The sequence below is a fragment of the Schistocerca serialis genome, chromosome 7 (assembly GCF_023864345.2).
Source record: "Schistocerca serialis cubense isolate TAMUIC-IGC-003099 chromosome 7, iqSchSeri2.2, whole genome shotgun sequence".
In the NCBI taxonomy this organism is placed as follows: domain Eukaryota; kingdom Metazoa; phylum Arthropoda; class Insecta; order Orthoptera; family Acrididae; genus Schistocerca; species Schistocerca serialis.
The window spans coordinates 214536908-214552459 of NC_064644.1; the positions used below are offsets into that span (position 1 = coordinate 214536908).

Below are 15552 nucleotides of genomic sequence, written 5' to 3' on the forward strand. Positions count from 1 at the left end.
ATTGTTTAAAGTGATTAAGCAATGGCGAATTTCCATCTCCATTTCTGTCTACTCAGAGATTGCTCTTCATTTCTAATGCATTCAGTGTCAACAGAGCATTAATACATAGTTATATAAAGATGCTGGATGAATTTTGAGATCATGGAGAATTGTAAACAAATTCATAATGATATGAGAAATATTCTGATAAAACTTTTGGTTCCATTTTTGTTCCTTTTTCCTTAAGAAAACATCTGTGTGAGATGAGGATGGCTTTAAAATCTAGATGCAGTATGCCTACATTCAAAGAGAAAGTAATTGTTGCTACTTCATACTAACATTTGCTTCATACCAACTTTTGCTTGGTCCGTAGGTAGCCTAAACAAAGTAGCTAAGGATTATAAAAACCCCCATGATTTTCTGTATTTTCTGTTACATACTTCACTCTGAATTTGTGATTCTATCCTTTATGGTGAGATTGGTTGCATAGAAAGCTCTACATTTGAATTGTGTGTTTGATGCAGAAACAGATATAAAAACAAAAGTGCTTAACTGAAATATTTTCATATATTCGTATGTGGAGTTCGTGTCTGAACTGTTTTACTGTCATACTTATACCAGTTTTATAGAGGATTCACAGGCAGGCCCAATGAAAAAGACTGATAAAATATTAAAGCTTTCAGACAAAGTCCTTCTTCTGCAGTACAAGACACATACACATTCACACAAGTCACAAATACATGAGTGCTCTAGTACCCTGAGACAATATCAATATGTGTGAGAGTTGTGATTGTGTGTATATGTGTGTTTTTCTCTGATGCAGAAGAAGGACCTTGTCTGAAAGCTTTAATATTTTAGCGGTCTTTTTCATTGTGTCACTCTGTGTTTCAGTACCACCTCTGTACGATGAGTGACATGCTATTGTTATTCCATCTGGGACTTTCCATTGTTTGATTATATACACCACTTTTCCATCTTAAAGTTTACAACAGTTATTATTACAGTAATGTTGCATAATTGTTTGAAATCCATTCTTTATTCTGTTAGTACCTGATGAATCTCTTGTAAAATAAACCTAATTGACTCATAGCTGCTGATTCTATTATCAAGAAATGTTAATGTTTTACTTTTAGAAACACATTTGCTTATGTCTGTTTTTGCTTTGATATATGATTCACACAGATCTGGATTCTCCTGGACCAAGTCCGAGTACATATTTTTTTATAGACTTGAGTCGTACATGTGCCTTATTGGTGGGACGTTGCCTTGGCGGTATACTACATGGACCACAATTTTCTTTGGAAGAAAAGAATGGATGTCACTGGTTAAACCACCACCTGTTTTCACATGGACGAGAACTTTATGATTCCATTGATGTCTGTAAGTTTACAACAACATAATGATCATTTTGGGAAACTCATCCATTTATGTAATTATAGTAATTTAAAATTCTTTTGTTCTATCATTTCCTTTTGTGCAGTTACATAATTTGATATTAATAAGAGAATGGAATGCAATGAGGGGAGAGGTGCAAACAGTGGTAGAATTATTAATACAGCTGAGTTTAGAGCAGATATATTAGAGGAGCAAAGTTTTATTTCACTGGACAATTTCAACAAGTGATTGCATGCACTCTGCCCCGAATTTGCAAGAGAAGAAGGTGGAAACATTTCTGGCTGACTGTATCACATTAGACAAAATTTAGGAATAGAAACTTGGTTTATTGCATGTTTACAAACAAATAAGACCATCATATTGTAATTATGGAATTAGGATGAAGTTCGAAAGAAATAAGAACAAGTGCATTAAGAAATTAGGCTATAGAGTTAAAGCCAAAGCACTAAGGTTAATTGGTGGAAGAGAAAAGGAGTATAGAAAATATGAAAATGATTAAGAATCCAAAGAAAATGACACTGATTAAAAACAAAAAGAACTGCCTGTAACTTAGAAAACTGGTAGGTTGTTCAAGAAAGGACATAAAAATATGTAATATGTGATATGAAGCAATAGCCACCAAGAAACAATGTCAGTTATAAGTACAAAGAAACCAAGGCAAAATGCCTATGAGAACAATGCAGTCAACATGTTTATAATGAATCCAGATATTGTGACTACCATATTTACTCGAATCTAAGCCACACTCGAATCTAAGCCGTACCTGAAAAATGAGATTCGAAATAAAGGAAAAATAAAAAAAAAATTCCCGACTCTAAGCCGCACCTGAAATTTGAGACTCGAAATTCAAGGGGAGAGAAAAGATTTAGGCCGCACCTCCAGATCGAAACAAAGTTGGTCCATTGTAATATGAGACACAATTTAGGTCGAATGAATGACGATACAGCTACAGTAGTTTGGTTCGAGTCGTAAGCTTAGCAGTTAGGCTTTACCAGGTAGTCATTGCTATGCGTCAGGCACTCCGTCCGTATTTATACGGGTACCCTTTCTTTTTCACGTGCTTCGTCTGGTTTGAATCGATTGCTTATTTTGCTTTGATCTGATAAGTGCCGTTTTCTTTGTTATAGGTGTTTACGTCACTCTAAGCTGAAAATGCATTACTGTACTGTGTCATGCATTGTTTGTCGCATTCTGATAGTCCGTGTTTACGGCCTGTCGCCGCTCGCGGCATGGCTTGCTTTTGTGCACACTGCCGCCGCTTACAATTAAAAAAAAAAGAGAGAGGCATCGTCTCATTAGCGAAACAATGGCAAGAGACTGCTATTTGTTGTTACTTACACTGCTGCTTTCTTTGATAATGATCAACAAGAACCAAATAATAGACTGCGTATGATAGAACATGTTGTGAACGAGAGTTAGGCGAAAATTTTTCTCCGTTTGAAAATCTTTGCGGCCGCTTCTTTAGTACATCAAATTTTGCGCAGAAATTAGAGTCATCTTAGATTTAAAAATCTAGTCAGTTGCCATGCTTCGTTTCTGACTGTATCACTATTACGCATAAGAATAATACGAATATAAACATGACACGATACGTAGATTCTTCCGCATTTGCTGTTGTGTCACTCTAGTTTCATAGTTTATTAGGCAGACAGGATTTAAATGAGATAGCAGCAAACACGAAAGAATACATGGCAAAATGTTTATATTCCTATTATTCTTATGGTGAAGAGAATATTGCATGTGATTCACATTTCATCACCGAGCGAGGTGGCGCAGTGGTTAGCACACTGGACTCGCATTCGGGAGGACGACGGTTCAATCCCGTCTCCGGCCATCCTGATTTAGGTTTTCCGTAATTTCCCTAAATCGTTTCAGGCAAATGCCGGGATGGTTCCTTTGAAAGGGCATGGCCGATTTCCTTCCCAATCCTTCCCTAACCCGAGCTTGCGCTCCGTCTCTGATGACCTCGTTGTCGACGGGACGTTAAACACTAACCACCACCACCATCACATTTCATCAGGTTCCTATTAGCAACCATCTCTTCTCACAGGCAGAAAAAATTCAGAACGTAGAATTGGCCATATTGATAAACATCCCAAACAGTCTTGCCAGTCGGATTTTCGTAGTATATTGAAATTCTGCTACTTTCGAAGATTAACAATACGGAATTTGTATGAAAATGCAATGGTCGAAACTCAGGGCGGAGGAAAAAACCTCGTCTTCCACCTTTTTTTTTTTTAAATTTATTTACTGACGGAGAGGTTTCGGCGCCAGTTTTTATCTTTGTGCCTACAAAGCATGCCTGTGTAGCGCTACATATATTCGACGGCAGAAGTTAGTTGTGGCGGCACCTACCAACATTTTTCAGAACTTCCACTTGCCTTGCACTCGATTCTAAGCCGCAGTCGGTTTTTTGGATTACAAAAACCGGAAAAAAAGTGCAGCTTAGATTTGAGTAAATACGGTAGATTAACTGCAGTGTTGAAGAGCTGGTGAGATAGCATTGTTGAATGCAGAGTAAAAAATGATGATGAAGAATTGCGGTGAAATAAGAAATGAACTTCCCAAGGAAATGACCTCCAAGTGAACAAAATGGTATTCACATGTCATACATGCTTTATGTTCTATATGCTGGTAATCACAGATTTCTACATCTTTGAATGTATTGTCTTGGACAACAATTTTGATATCTTGTTACGCCTTCTGCTGATACAAAGCAGGGGGTAGAGTTATATGTAGAGATGATCATAGAGTTGTCATGCTTCATCTGGGAAGAAAGTGTTCCATACTAAATCTCTTATTGCAATGCATCAAGAAATGTCTCCAAAAAGGCAGAGTAGCCCAGACACTTCCATTTATGGCCAGCTTAGTAGGACACATGTTGTGATGACCAAGGGACTTGACATCTTTTAGATAATGTTGGATAATGGAAGAAGTGTGTTACAATAAATGTAGCTGCCCCCCCCCCCCCCCCCCCCCCCCCAGAAGGTAGTAAATGTTGCCACTCCCATTTCCCTAATTCTGTTTCATTCAACAAAGAAAAAGTCAGTATAAAATTTCTGCCCAATCAGACAACTTCTAGATGAGCACTAAACACCTTTAAGTTGGAAAATATTGTACAAATTAATTAATTCTGTTTAAAGGTGGTAGGCCCTTCCCCATCTGGGTGCTGTTTTAGAATAAAAGAAACTTTTGCTGATATCTTAAGGTCACTGCAACAGTTGTAAAAACATTCTGAACCAAGTTTACCAAAACATATTTTACAAAATATCCTGATAATCTGAGAAATTTAAGAAAAAAATGTATTTTGGTTAATAATGCACACTGTTGTATAAGAACAATGCATTTTCATCTTTTATTAAACCAAAACATGATGTGAGTCTAATGGAGGATTTAGTGTTATAAGGTTTTCTATGTTTTCCTGCAACAGTGTGTTAAACTAATTCAGTCACATCATTTTTGAGATTTTTGTTATAATATTAAACTAGTTTGCAACCTCTTTTTGCATGCAACAGCTGTCTTTGGTACGTTCTCAGTTCCTCTTTCATAGGCAGGGGTATCCTTCCACAATGAAGGGGCTTTGATGAGACAGTCTGTGTTGAGAGAGAACCTGTAGAAGAAATATTTGATACTAAGAATTACAAAAGCCAAAAACTCAATGTTGATAAAGAAAGAAAAACCAATTTGACATAGAGTGTAACTCTTTGGTCAGTGTTTTTCATCTACCTCTTGAACTTTGTGTCCTTGCAGCACAACTTACATTGTATTAACTTCATCTGCTGTTGGAACATTATCATCAAATAATGACAGAGTCACAGTTTCAGGAACCAAGTACCTGTCTGATATCTGGACCAATATCCTGATAATTTCACAGTTCTCTTTGCTTTAAATTTTCTTAGTATTCATCTCACGGTTGTTTCTTCATGGTAAGATGATGATCAACAAATCGAAGAATGATAGAGTGGATGCCATCAGGCATTTCATTACCACCAGTCATGTAAACCTTTCTGTAAAGTTTTGCCTTTGATTCTCTGAATCTTGTGCAGTCTGCCATGTTGCAATGTGTCATGTCTGGACCAAAGGTTGCTTTACCAGAGGGTCCAAATAGGTCCTCAAAACAATGGGACGTAATAACAGAGGAGGGACAACAGATCATGACTAAATAATTTTCCTAGATTTGTAGTGATGAACTGTGTTGCTTGCCATTTTATCACAACAAAGGACCTGAAATTTTCGGTTTAACTTCCCTTTCCACTGGGAAATAGCCGTGGCTTGCCCTTCTCATTCAGGGACTCCCAATATTATTCCTCCTTGCCTTGGAAAGTTACTATTGTTAACAGTCCACCAACCTTTTCAACACTGTGTTTGCTGGTACCAGCTTCCAGCCCTGTACAGTGCTAATTCTTGGCAGTTGTTAGCTTTGTGTCGTAATTCAGTCTTGTTTCTCTAACTTTTTTCAGTATCTTTGAAAATAAATTTACTTTGTTGTCAGGTTTTCAATATAACACTTGAAATCTTCTGAATCCACTATAAAAATGTAAAACCCATTTTTATCTTTCATCTATCTACCACTCCAGACAAAGCAGATGTAAAACAGTGCAAAGTACATCAAGATTATAGAGCTGCTGCAGCAGCTTCAGTTATTGCTGTGACTGATCTTTGCTCAACAATGATAGGTAACTTTCTATTTTAATGACCAGCATCATTGTTTTCTTTGGTTGCGGACAAATCATCTGTTTATAATGCACCAACCTGACAAGAAGCAAAATGTTCCAATTCTTAAGAAATCATTTTTCTTCTGCTAGCTTCCATTGGAATGTGATTCAGAGATATTTGTTTCTTGTGTTTTAGTTTTTGACCTACGCTAAAAATATAGGATGGTTGTCCTTTTTGAGATGCTGCATCAGGAAATTGTTTTTGCTAAGTGATGATCCACATTTGATAAGTACTTTATGAAATTCTTAACCTCTTCTTTTTTTCATCTGTTTTAAATCTCGGAGTAAGCTATGTCAGAGAGACTGTCCATCATTTCCACAAGAAGATCTCTATTTTTGTTTTCTGCCACTACAGTTATACTCTGAACACCACATTGAAGTGCTTGGCAGAAAATAATTTCCAGTGTACCGCTCATGAGGGCTTTATCCCATTCCATTCGTATACGGAATGCAGGATCAATGATTACTTAAAAATGACTCATGAGGGCTTTATCCCATTCCATTCGTATATGGAATGCAGGATCAATGATTACTTAAAAATGACTCAGTGCATGATATAATTAATCTGATTTTGACTTCGTGACCCTTTTGGAAATGATGTGTAGTATATTTCTGGATTCCTCACTTACCACTGATTTTTGAAAATTTTAAGTAGGGTTCATGGGATGGTTGACATCTTGTCTTCAAGCATGTGCTAGTTCAGATTTTTCAGCAACTCTTTACCATGGATCCAATAAGCCTCTGATTTTGTATACTGCCCTTCTTTGTATCCATTTAGTATCTGCTGATAGTCCTGGTCTTTATCTTTAACGTGGGAGGCTAGGCTGTGGGCAATGGGTTGCATACACTTGAACAATATTTTAGGACGAGTCACAAAAGTGTTTTGTAAGCTACCTTCTTTGTATACTGATTGCATTTCCTTAATATTCTGTGATTATATCAAAGTTTGCCAACTACGTTACCTATGACTGGGCCTATGTGATTATTCTATTTCATTGTTCGAACTATTGGATCCACATAATTTAAGTAAAAGCAACAACTCCCTTAATAGCAGAGGTGTTGTTGAAAGGCACATAAACAAGACTCAGCACTTTATTAGCTTTCAGACAAATTATTTTTTGAGGTAGAGTAAGTGCACATGAGTGGCAGAGACCAGGAGGGGCAGTTGGTGAAGGTTGGCTGATGTCAGGAAGGGAATGGCAGCAGGTGTAGTGCACAAGCTAGGAAAGTGGTTTGGATTCCTTCACTTGTGAGATTGTGCTGTAGATGATGACTTTGGACAGTGGATTGGCATGGGAGGACAGAACACAGAGAAAGAAGAGACTTTGGGGAAGAGGATGTAAGTTCAGGATGCGTGAAATTAGTTTCCTGGAATAGGGGTGGGAGGTAGGTGCAGGGGAGGAGGCTGTCAAAGACAGGGGCCAGGAGGATATGGGAATGAAGGATGTGCTGCATTGTTAGTTCCCAACTACTTATTCCATAGAAACTGGTGTTGGGCAGAGTACTTGGCAGTACATTCTGCCACTGAATGGTCAACTCATCTCTTGGCCACAGTTTGGCAGTGACCATTCATTTTGGAGGATGGGTGGTTAATTGTCATGCCCACATAAAGTAATGTGCAGAAATTGCAATAGTGCTGGTATGTGATATGATTGATTTAACAGGTCACAGAGCATCTGACAGGGTAGGATAAGTCTGTGACAGACTGGAGGAGGATATGCTGGGTGGATGAACTGGACATGTTTTCCATCTAGGTTTTCTCAGATATATGACCCTTGTGGCATGAGATTGTGAGTGGCAGTGGGTATGATGTAAGGATGGACTAGAATACTGCATAGACTGGCTGCATGACAGAATACCACTTTAGGAGGAATGGAAAGATTGTGGAGAGGATGTTCCTCATTAACAGGCTTGGAGATAGATAATTAAAGCCCTAGCTAAGGATATGGTTCACCTGTTCCAGTCCACCATGATACTGAGTGATGAGAGGATCTAACATTCTGATGACTTAAAGTGTGAGTGTGGATCTGGGTTATATCAGCTAATTCCCCCAAACAACCTTCCTCTTCTTTACGAGATGACTTACTTGGAATTTGCAGCCACTGTTCTTTACTGAATAGCAGGCTGCTGGAAACCCTCTTGACTTACTCTCTGTCAAACAATGCTAGGTACAGGAATTATTAGACTCTTTCTACATATGAAATAAGTAGACATAAAAACTTTACTTTTCATCTACTAACGATGTATTTGACCTCCATACACAATAAAAATTTCACTTTCCACATGAATATGTAACTTCGTGCAAGTATCTCATACAGTTGGACGTTAGAAACAAATAACAGTTACAGTTAAAAGAAAGTTGGCTTGGATGCCATGACCTTTCTTAACGTGAATCATAAAAATGAGTCTTGCCTCTAACAAGGTTGCGTCAAGAGCCTACAAGAGTACTTTTTCAACTGTTCTTATTTTAATAACAATAGTCAATGACACAATAAGCACAGAGCTGCATATAAACTCCATGGTTCTTCCTTACACACTCACTAAAACATCTACGGATTGCCTGACAGGTACTTGTTAGTGCTGTCCGACCGCCGCGTCTACTTTCTTCCCGCATCCGATTTTAAACCTGCACACACAAACATGTGATACGCAGTAGGTAGGATTCTACCATCCCACACTCATATCAACAATATCATGTGTTCAAGACTGTAGAAGACTGAGTTGTTCTATAATTTACACAGAAATTCTCGAATCACTACAAGGGGTGCTTCCTAGCAGCTGGTTCATGGGGGTGGCCAGAGAATTTGTGGTATCTAAGGATATGGTATAGGAAGTCTCTCTGCTGACTAGGTTTGGGAGTAGTGCCAGTCTTTGAAGGGCTTAGAAAGATCTCAGCATTCTGGGCAAGGAATTTCTTGCCATTGCATAAGTACCATCCACTCTAAACTATATTGGAGTGACTTTTGCTGTGGGAGGGATGACTGCTATCAAAATGTAGGTACTGTTGATATTTAGTGGGTTTGACATGAAAAAAGATATGACTAGAGCCATTAGAGGGATGGAGATCAACATTCGGGAGGGTGGCACTCTGGCCTGATGTGATCAGGTGATATGGGTGGGAGGCAAAGTGTTGAGGCTTTGAAGGAATCAATGGGTATAGATAATAAAAATATCACCAATGAACTGGAACATGATTAGGAGTTTGGATAACTACAAAAGTTTCTTCTAGATGATTCATAAACAGATTGGCATAGCAGATTTATTTGTCTATTTTCCCCCTCAGAGGAGAAGTATTTGTGTGTGAGGATGTAATTAGTTAGTTGGATTAGGAATGAAGTCTTGAGTTTGGAGTTGGAAGGACTTTGAGATAGGTAGCATTCGCTAGCAGGAAGCTCATGTAATAATACTGTACCAAGAGCCATTATTTTGATATTTTTTTATGAGGCAACCTGTTTTGACATTACAGTCATGTAATCTTTAGAGCTTTCACATGAATGACACCAAATACCACTCATACATGTATAAGACAAAGCACCAATATACATGTCTAGTTCCATAGAAATCTGAACTTGATGAGCATGTGTGCTCTTCACACATGTAGCAGCAACTGCTCATGAAGTTCGGATATCTATGGACCAGATACAAATATTGGTGCCTTGTCTTATCATGCAGGAGTGCTACTTGGTGTCATTTATGCGATAGGCCTGGAGATGACATGATTGGAACATTGAAACTGATTGCCTAATAAAACAATATCAAAATAATGGCTGTTGGTAAACTGATTGCCTAATAAAACAATATCAAAATAATGGCTGTTGGTACAGAATTACTACATTTCATTGACCAGCTGCTGTTCTACACTCCTGAGCCCGAGATGGAGTCACATTTACAGTCCATGCGGGAATTCAACAAAGATGTGTAGGGATAAGAGAGGTAATGGAGATGGGATGGTTGAGAGTAAGTGGTCTTTATCTTTAACATGGGGGGCTAGGCTGTGGGCAGTTGGTTGGAGGTATTGGTCATCCAGAGTGTAGATTATTTCAGTGGTAGCACGGTAACCAGCAACAATGGGACATCCAGGATTGTGGAGTTTATGGATTTTGGGACGCACATAGAAGGTGGGTGTATGAGAGATTGCTGGGATGAGGAGGGAGATGAATTCAGGGAGGGATTCTGGGATGTGTCTAAGAATTTGAGTAGGGATTGGAATTTATGTTGAACTTCTGGATTGGCGTCACTGTAGCAGCAAGGCATGTAGGAGGAGGAGCCAGACAGTTGGAGAATGCCTCTTGTCAGGTAATTACTGTGGTTCATCATGACAGAGGTGGAGATGGAGCTTTTTCCTGCAAGGAGATAGATTTATGGTTCTGGTAAGGGACCTGGGGAAGGAGGCTAAGGCCAAGTTGGAGATAAGGAATTTGTGGAAATTAACCAGGAGGTGGTTAGGTGGGAGTGGGGAGGGTCATTGTTAGCTGGTGGTATGAATTGGGAGAAGCAAAGTTCAATGTTAAGATATGATTGGCTTTGATTTGAAGGGTTGGTGGTGGTTGGGGGAAGGAGAGTAAATCTTTGACAAGTGCAGAGTCATTGAATCTGGATGTGGGGTTGAAGGTAAAGGGTAAAGCCTTTGGATAGATCTGCAACTTCTGTAGGATTGAGACTTTTTTGTGGATAGATTGATAACATTATTTTGAGATTGTTCAAATTCTGTGTTTGTGGGATGTTAGGAGGAAACTGTGGAGGTTGTGGCAGGTGGGAAAGGTCAGAGAGGCAGGGTATAGGTGTTATTAGGGCATTCTGAGGGGATTTACTGTGGGTGGGATAGCTATTGATGGACACTAGTGCTCTGAGGTGCAGATAGGATTTTAATAAATTGGAAAATTTTGGGAGGTGGTATCTTCATTGCTCAGGAAAGCAAGGCTTTTAATGTGAGAGATAGGGTGTAGTTAATTGGGGTTGCACAGTATCAATTTCGTTTGGTGCAAGCACGGGTGGTTCGGGGATACCTGTGCCTTGGTAATTATTTCTCTGGGTATATTTAGTGAGGTATTGAAATTTGCAGAATTGGAAAATTTGAATACCGTTGCGAAAGGAGGGTTAGCATCCAGGAAGGGGAATTTTTGTGCACAGACCACTTCTTAGTTTATTGAAATTGGAAAAAGGGGGTGGGAGATGAAATTAGGTCCACTCTAGTGCACAGAAATTTTCCTATAGGAAGAGTGCACCTCCCTGAAATTGTCAAAACAATAGCAGAATCAGTTGTATTATGTTCTGAATGTTTCCTGTCTTGTTTAGTTTTTCCATAGGAAACACCATCTATGAACTGTTGTTAAATATTGTCTCACCATACAATGTTGTGCAGAAGTTGCTGCCTGATACACTTTGATAATTGACACTTTCGTGACCAACAATGTATTTGCAAATTATCAACACTGCTACCTAGACATGATTTGCAATCATTGTTAAACACAACTATGCACTATTCATTCTGTCAATACTGTCAGATGTCGGCTGCATGATGATATGGAATGAAAGGGAACATTGTAAATGCTTGCTTTTATCCCAAATTCCAGGAAACAATTTCTCAAGGTCCTAAACGACTCTGAGTCTAATTTAACTGTTTGTATTGTACTGTGGTCCGGACATGAATCGTTATACCACTGCAATCCAGAATCATGATTGCAAGTATTTGCATTCTTTGCACCACCAGCACCAACACCAAATCACAGTGGCCACCTAACAGTCAGTGTGTTGGGAATTTCTTCCTAAGGATCATACAGCCTGCTACAGGTCCATGATAAGTGCTTGACATAGTTCAATTGGCTTCAAAAACTGTATGATGCTAGCCTACTGTGTCTGCAGTATTTACTGATCCAGTGTGATATTCAAAAGAAAATACTGCCCTGAGGACAAGTTAAATCCAGTAGTTACAGACAGTCTTGTCATGCTCCGTACATGTTTTCTACTCAATACACATCATAGTTCTTTAAATAATTGCCTTGACTGCTCTCTCTCAACCCACAGTTCAAATATAACATTTTTGCACCGTGTCTTTAGATGTTAATTTTCATTTTCCATTTAGGTATAAACTGATTAGTGATAAAGTCACACTGTATACAAGAACTGAGTTCAAGTATAAAAAATGAAAGTTTGAGACAGTAAAGCTCATGTTACAAGGGGTTAATAAGGAATGAATACAGTTTAACACAACCACTGTGTGATTTCTCGCCAATAGCAGATTGATGCATGGAGCATATTAACACACAACAGAAAACAACATTCACACTAAACTTTCATGTGTGTTCTATTGCTGGAAAAGAGCTATTGCAAGAAAGCTAGTGTGAATGCTGTTCTCTGTTATGTGTTACTGTGCTTCACTCATCGATCTTCTGTAGATGAGTGGTTGCCTTTCCCTTATTTTATGTATTACTCCATCCAGGAATTTCTATTATTATTATTCACTGTTTGATTTGTATCTCTAACAATGAATAGTGGAAATGATACTGAAGTTCACTACCTAAATTGAAGTGTAAGCTGACATATTATTTTACCATGCTGGTGAACAATGCAGACAAAATACAAGACCTTTTAAATGCTATGAGCTATGTACCGCATACTGAATTAGAGTTATGCACAAAAAATTAAGTGAAAGTAATTAAGAATAATAAGTTGAAGAAAAACAAAGAACTTAACATCAAAGTTGAGAAAGATATGTTGAATGGAATGAGAAGTATTCTGAAATGAAAAATGCCCGCTATCTGGGAAGCAAAGTCACACAAAATGTGTGAAGCAAGGGATGCATAAGAAACACATTGGTCATCAGGCAAAGCAAGGTTTTACCAGTGAAGTAAATCGATTGGCATAAAAAATTAATTGTGAAGTGATGATAGAATTGTTGACTCTGAAAGTTTGAAGTACTTTACAAGTAAGGAGTGGAATTGGGGACTGCAGGAAACACTCACCAAAGCAAATCTGAAGGGATCAAAATGAACAGTTTTCAATGGTGTTGAGCCACAATTGTACAATATTTTTTAAAATAGTAAACTGCCGTTTGACTACATGTTATTATATTTATCTTCTGTACGTCCAGATTTGAGCTCTTATGCCTTTCTCGGGTACAGTGTTAAAAGAATGTAGACTCTAGAAGATCCTACATTCTTTGACAGTTCATCTTAAAGACATGTGCTGGTTTTCCTGACCTGCTTTGGATTGCCTTAACAGATACGACATAATAATGGTCTAGCAACTTGTAGCATTGTACTTAAGAATGGCATAAAAGCTGAAATCTGGACAGTACAGAAGATAAATATGTAACAACGAAGACAATCAATTACAATAAAATTATTTAATTGGGTAGAAAAAAATCTGCTCACCAACCGGCAGCAGAAGGCACACATAAAAGACTGTTGTGATTGGCAAGCTTTCAGAGCCAGTGGCTGCTTCTTCAGGAAGGAGGGTAGAAGGGGAAGGAAGAAGGGTGAAGGAAAAGGACTGGAGAGGTCTATGAAAAGGGGTAGATTTTGGGAAAGTCACCCAGAACCGCAGGTCAGGGAGACTTACCATACAGGGATGAGAAGGAAAAACTAATTGTTGGGGACTGCATCGGATGAGATTTGAGAACCTGAGGCTCAGGTTTTCAAATCTTGTCCAATGCAGTCTTTCCTTCTCATCCCATACTGTTAGTCTCCCCTGACCAGCAGTTCTGGGTGACTTTCTTGAAATCTACTACTTTTCGTAGACCTCTCCAGTTCTTTTCCTTTGCACTTCTTGCTTCCCCTTCAGTCCTACTGCCTCAAGAAGGAGCTACTGACTCCAAAAGCTCGCCGATGTCAACAGTCTTTTAAGTGTGTGTTCTGCCACCGCTTGTTGAGTAGATTTTTTACCTATCCAATTAAATAGAAGATAACATAGTAATACACTGGCAAATAGTGGTTTACTTTTTCTCTTAAAAGAGTCTAAGGCATGTAGGAAAAATTAACCTAGCAGCAGAGGAAACAGCATAAGAGAAAATTGCAGAGAATGACACATATTGTAATATAGAGAGAGATTAACGAAAATGTGAAATGCAGTGTGTATTCAAGTATGAAGAGATTGCCACTGAAAGAAAAGAAGTAGTTAATGTTCTCCTAAAGTAAAAAGGCAATCAGGAAAAAGAAATACTTAAGAAAGCTACTTAAAATAAAATTTGTCAATGAAGATGTAGTTTTATTGTTGAAATAGCTGTTAGTTGTAGTGCATTTTAAAGGTTGTTGAGGGTATGTTGATGTTTCCTTTCAAGAATGGGATTGATTTTTTTTATTTTGTGCAGTGTGCTTTCATATATGTGGTGTCTGTTCTTTTGGACATGTCTTGCAGCCAGTATGAAGTGAGTCACAAAGGAATTAAAGACATTAGCTGCCAGTGAACATTGATTTATATCAATGGGGCAGATTGAAAATTTATGCTGGACTGGGATTTGAACCCAGGTCTCCCGCTATCTGGGCAGTTGCACTGGCCACTACGCCATTGGGCACAGTGGTCACAAAAGCATGGACCTACCCTAGCACATCTACCATCAAATCCAAATTCTCAGCTTATACCACACACTACTGATGTAGTGCCCCCTGCTCATTAGCCTCATACTTGTATCACCTCCCCAGTCGCTGTAAGAGTTTGAGTTCGGTGTGCATCTGCAATGAAGGGATCATTGACTGTCATTGCCTTTGTTTCTGTATGTATATGTGTGTGTGTGTGTGTGTGTGTGTGTGTGTGTGTGTGTGCGTGTGTGCGTGTGTGCGTGTGTGCGTGTGTGTGTACCTGTCCTTTTCCCCCCTAAGGTAAGTCTTTCCGCTCCCGGGATTGGAATGACTCCTTACCCTCTCCCTTAAAACCCACATCCTTTCGTCTTTCCCTCTCCTTTCCTCTTTCCTCATGAAGCAACCGTGGGTTGCGAAAGCTTGAATTTTGTGTGTATGTTTGTGTTTGTTATTGTCTCTATCAACGTACCAACGCTTTCGTTTGGTAAGTTACATCATCTTTGTTTTTAGATATATTTTTCCCACGTGGAATGTTTCCCTCTCTGTGTGGTGGCTGTTGTTTCAGATATATCCGAAAGAACTGACACCATTTCAATCCTTCTGCAGCCACTATGAATCAAGACACGAAAGAATGTCATTAGCTGCCAGTGGGCTTTTAGTAGTGAGGCTAACGAGCAGGGGGCACTACGTCAGTTATGTGTTACAGAAGCTGAGAATTGGGGTCTGTTGGGATGCATGCTAGGGTAGTGGAGACCACTGTGCCTCGATGGCGTAGAGGTCAGTGCAGCTGCCTATTAAGTGGGAGACCTGGTTTCGAATCCCGGTCGGGCACAAATTTTCAGCATGTGCCATTGATATAAATCAGTGCCCACTGGCAGTTAATGTCTTTAATTCTTTGTCTCAGTGTACTTTTGTTAACAATATAATGAAAAGGATAGTTGCTACTC

The 15552-nt window shown here is 38.9% G+C and overlaps 1 protein-coding gene across 1 annotated transcript in view; it reads left to right on the top strand.

The window, feature by feature from the left end:
- The window catches only part of LOC126413339 (probable E3 ubiquitin-protein ligase HERC1), a 722413-nt gene that overhangs the window by 184035 nt on the left and 522826 nt on the right, over positions 1-15552 (top strand). The window contains exon 17 of the mRNA XM_050083249.1: positions 1162-1359. Within this exon, the coding sequence (XP_049939206.1) occupies positions 1162-1359 (198 nt within the window). The remainder of the gene's footprint in view (positions 1-1161; positions 1360-15552) is intronic.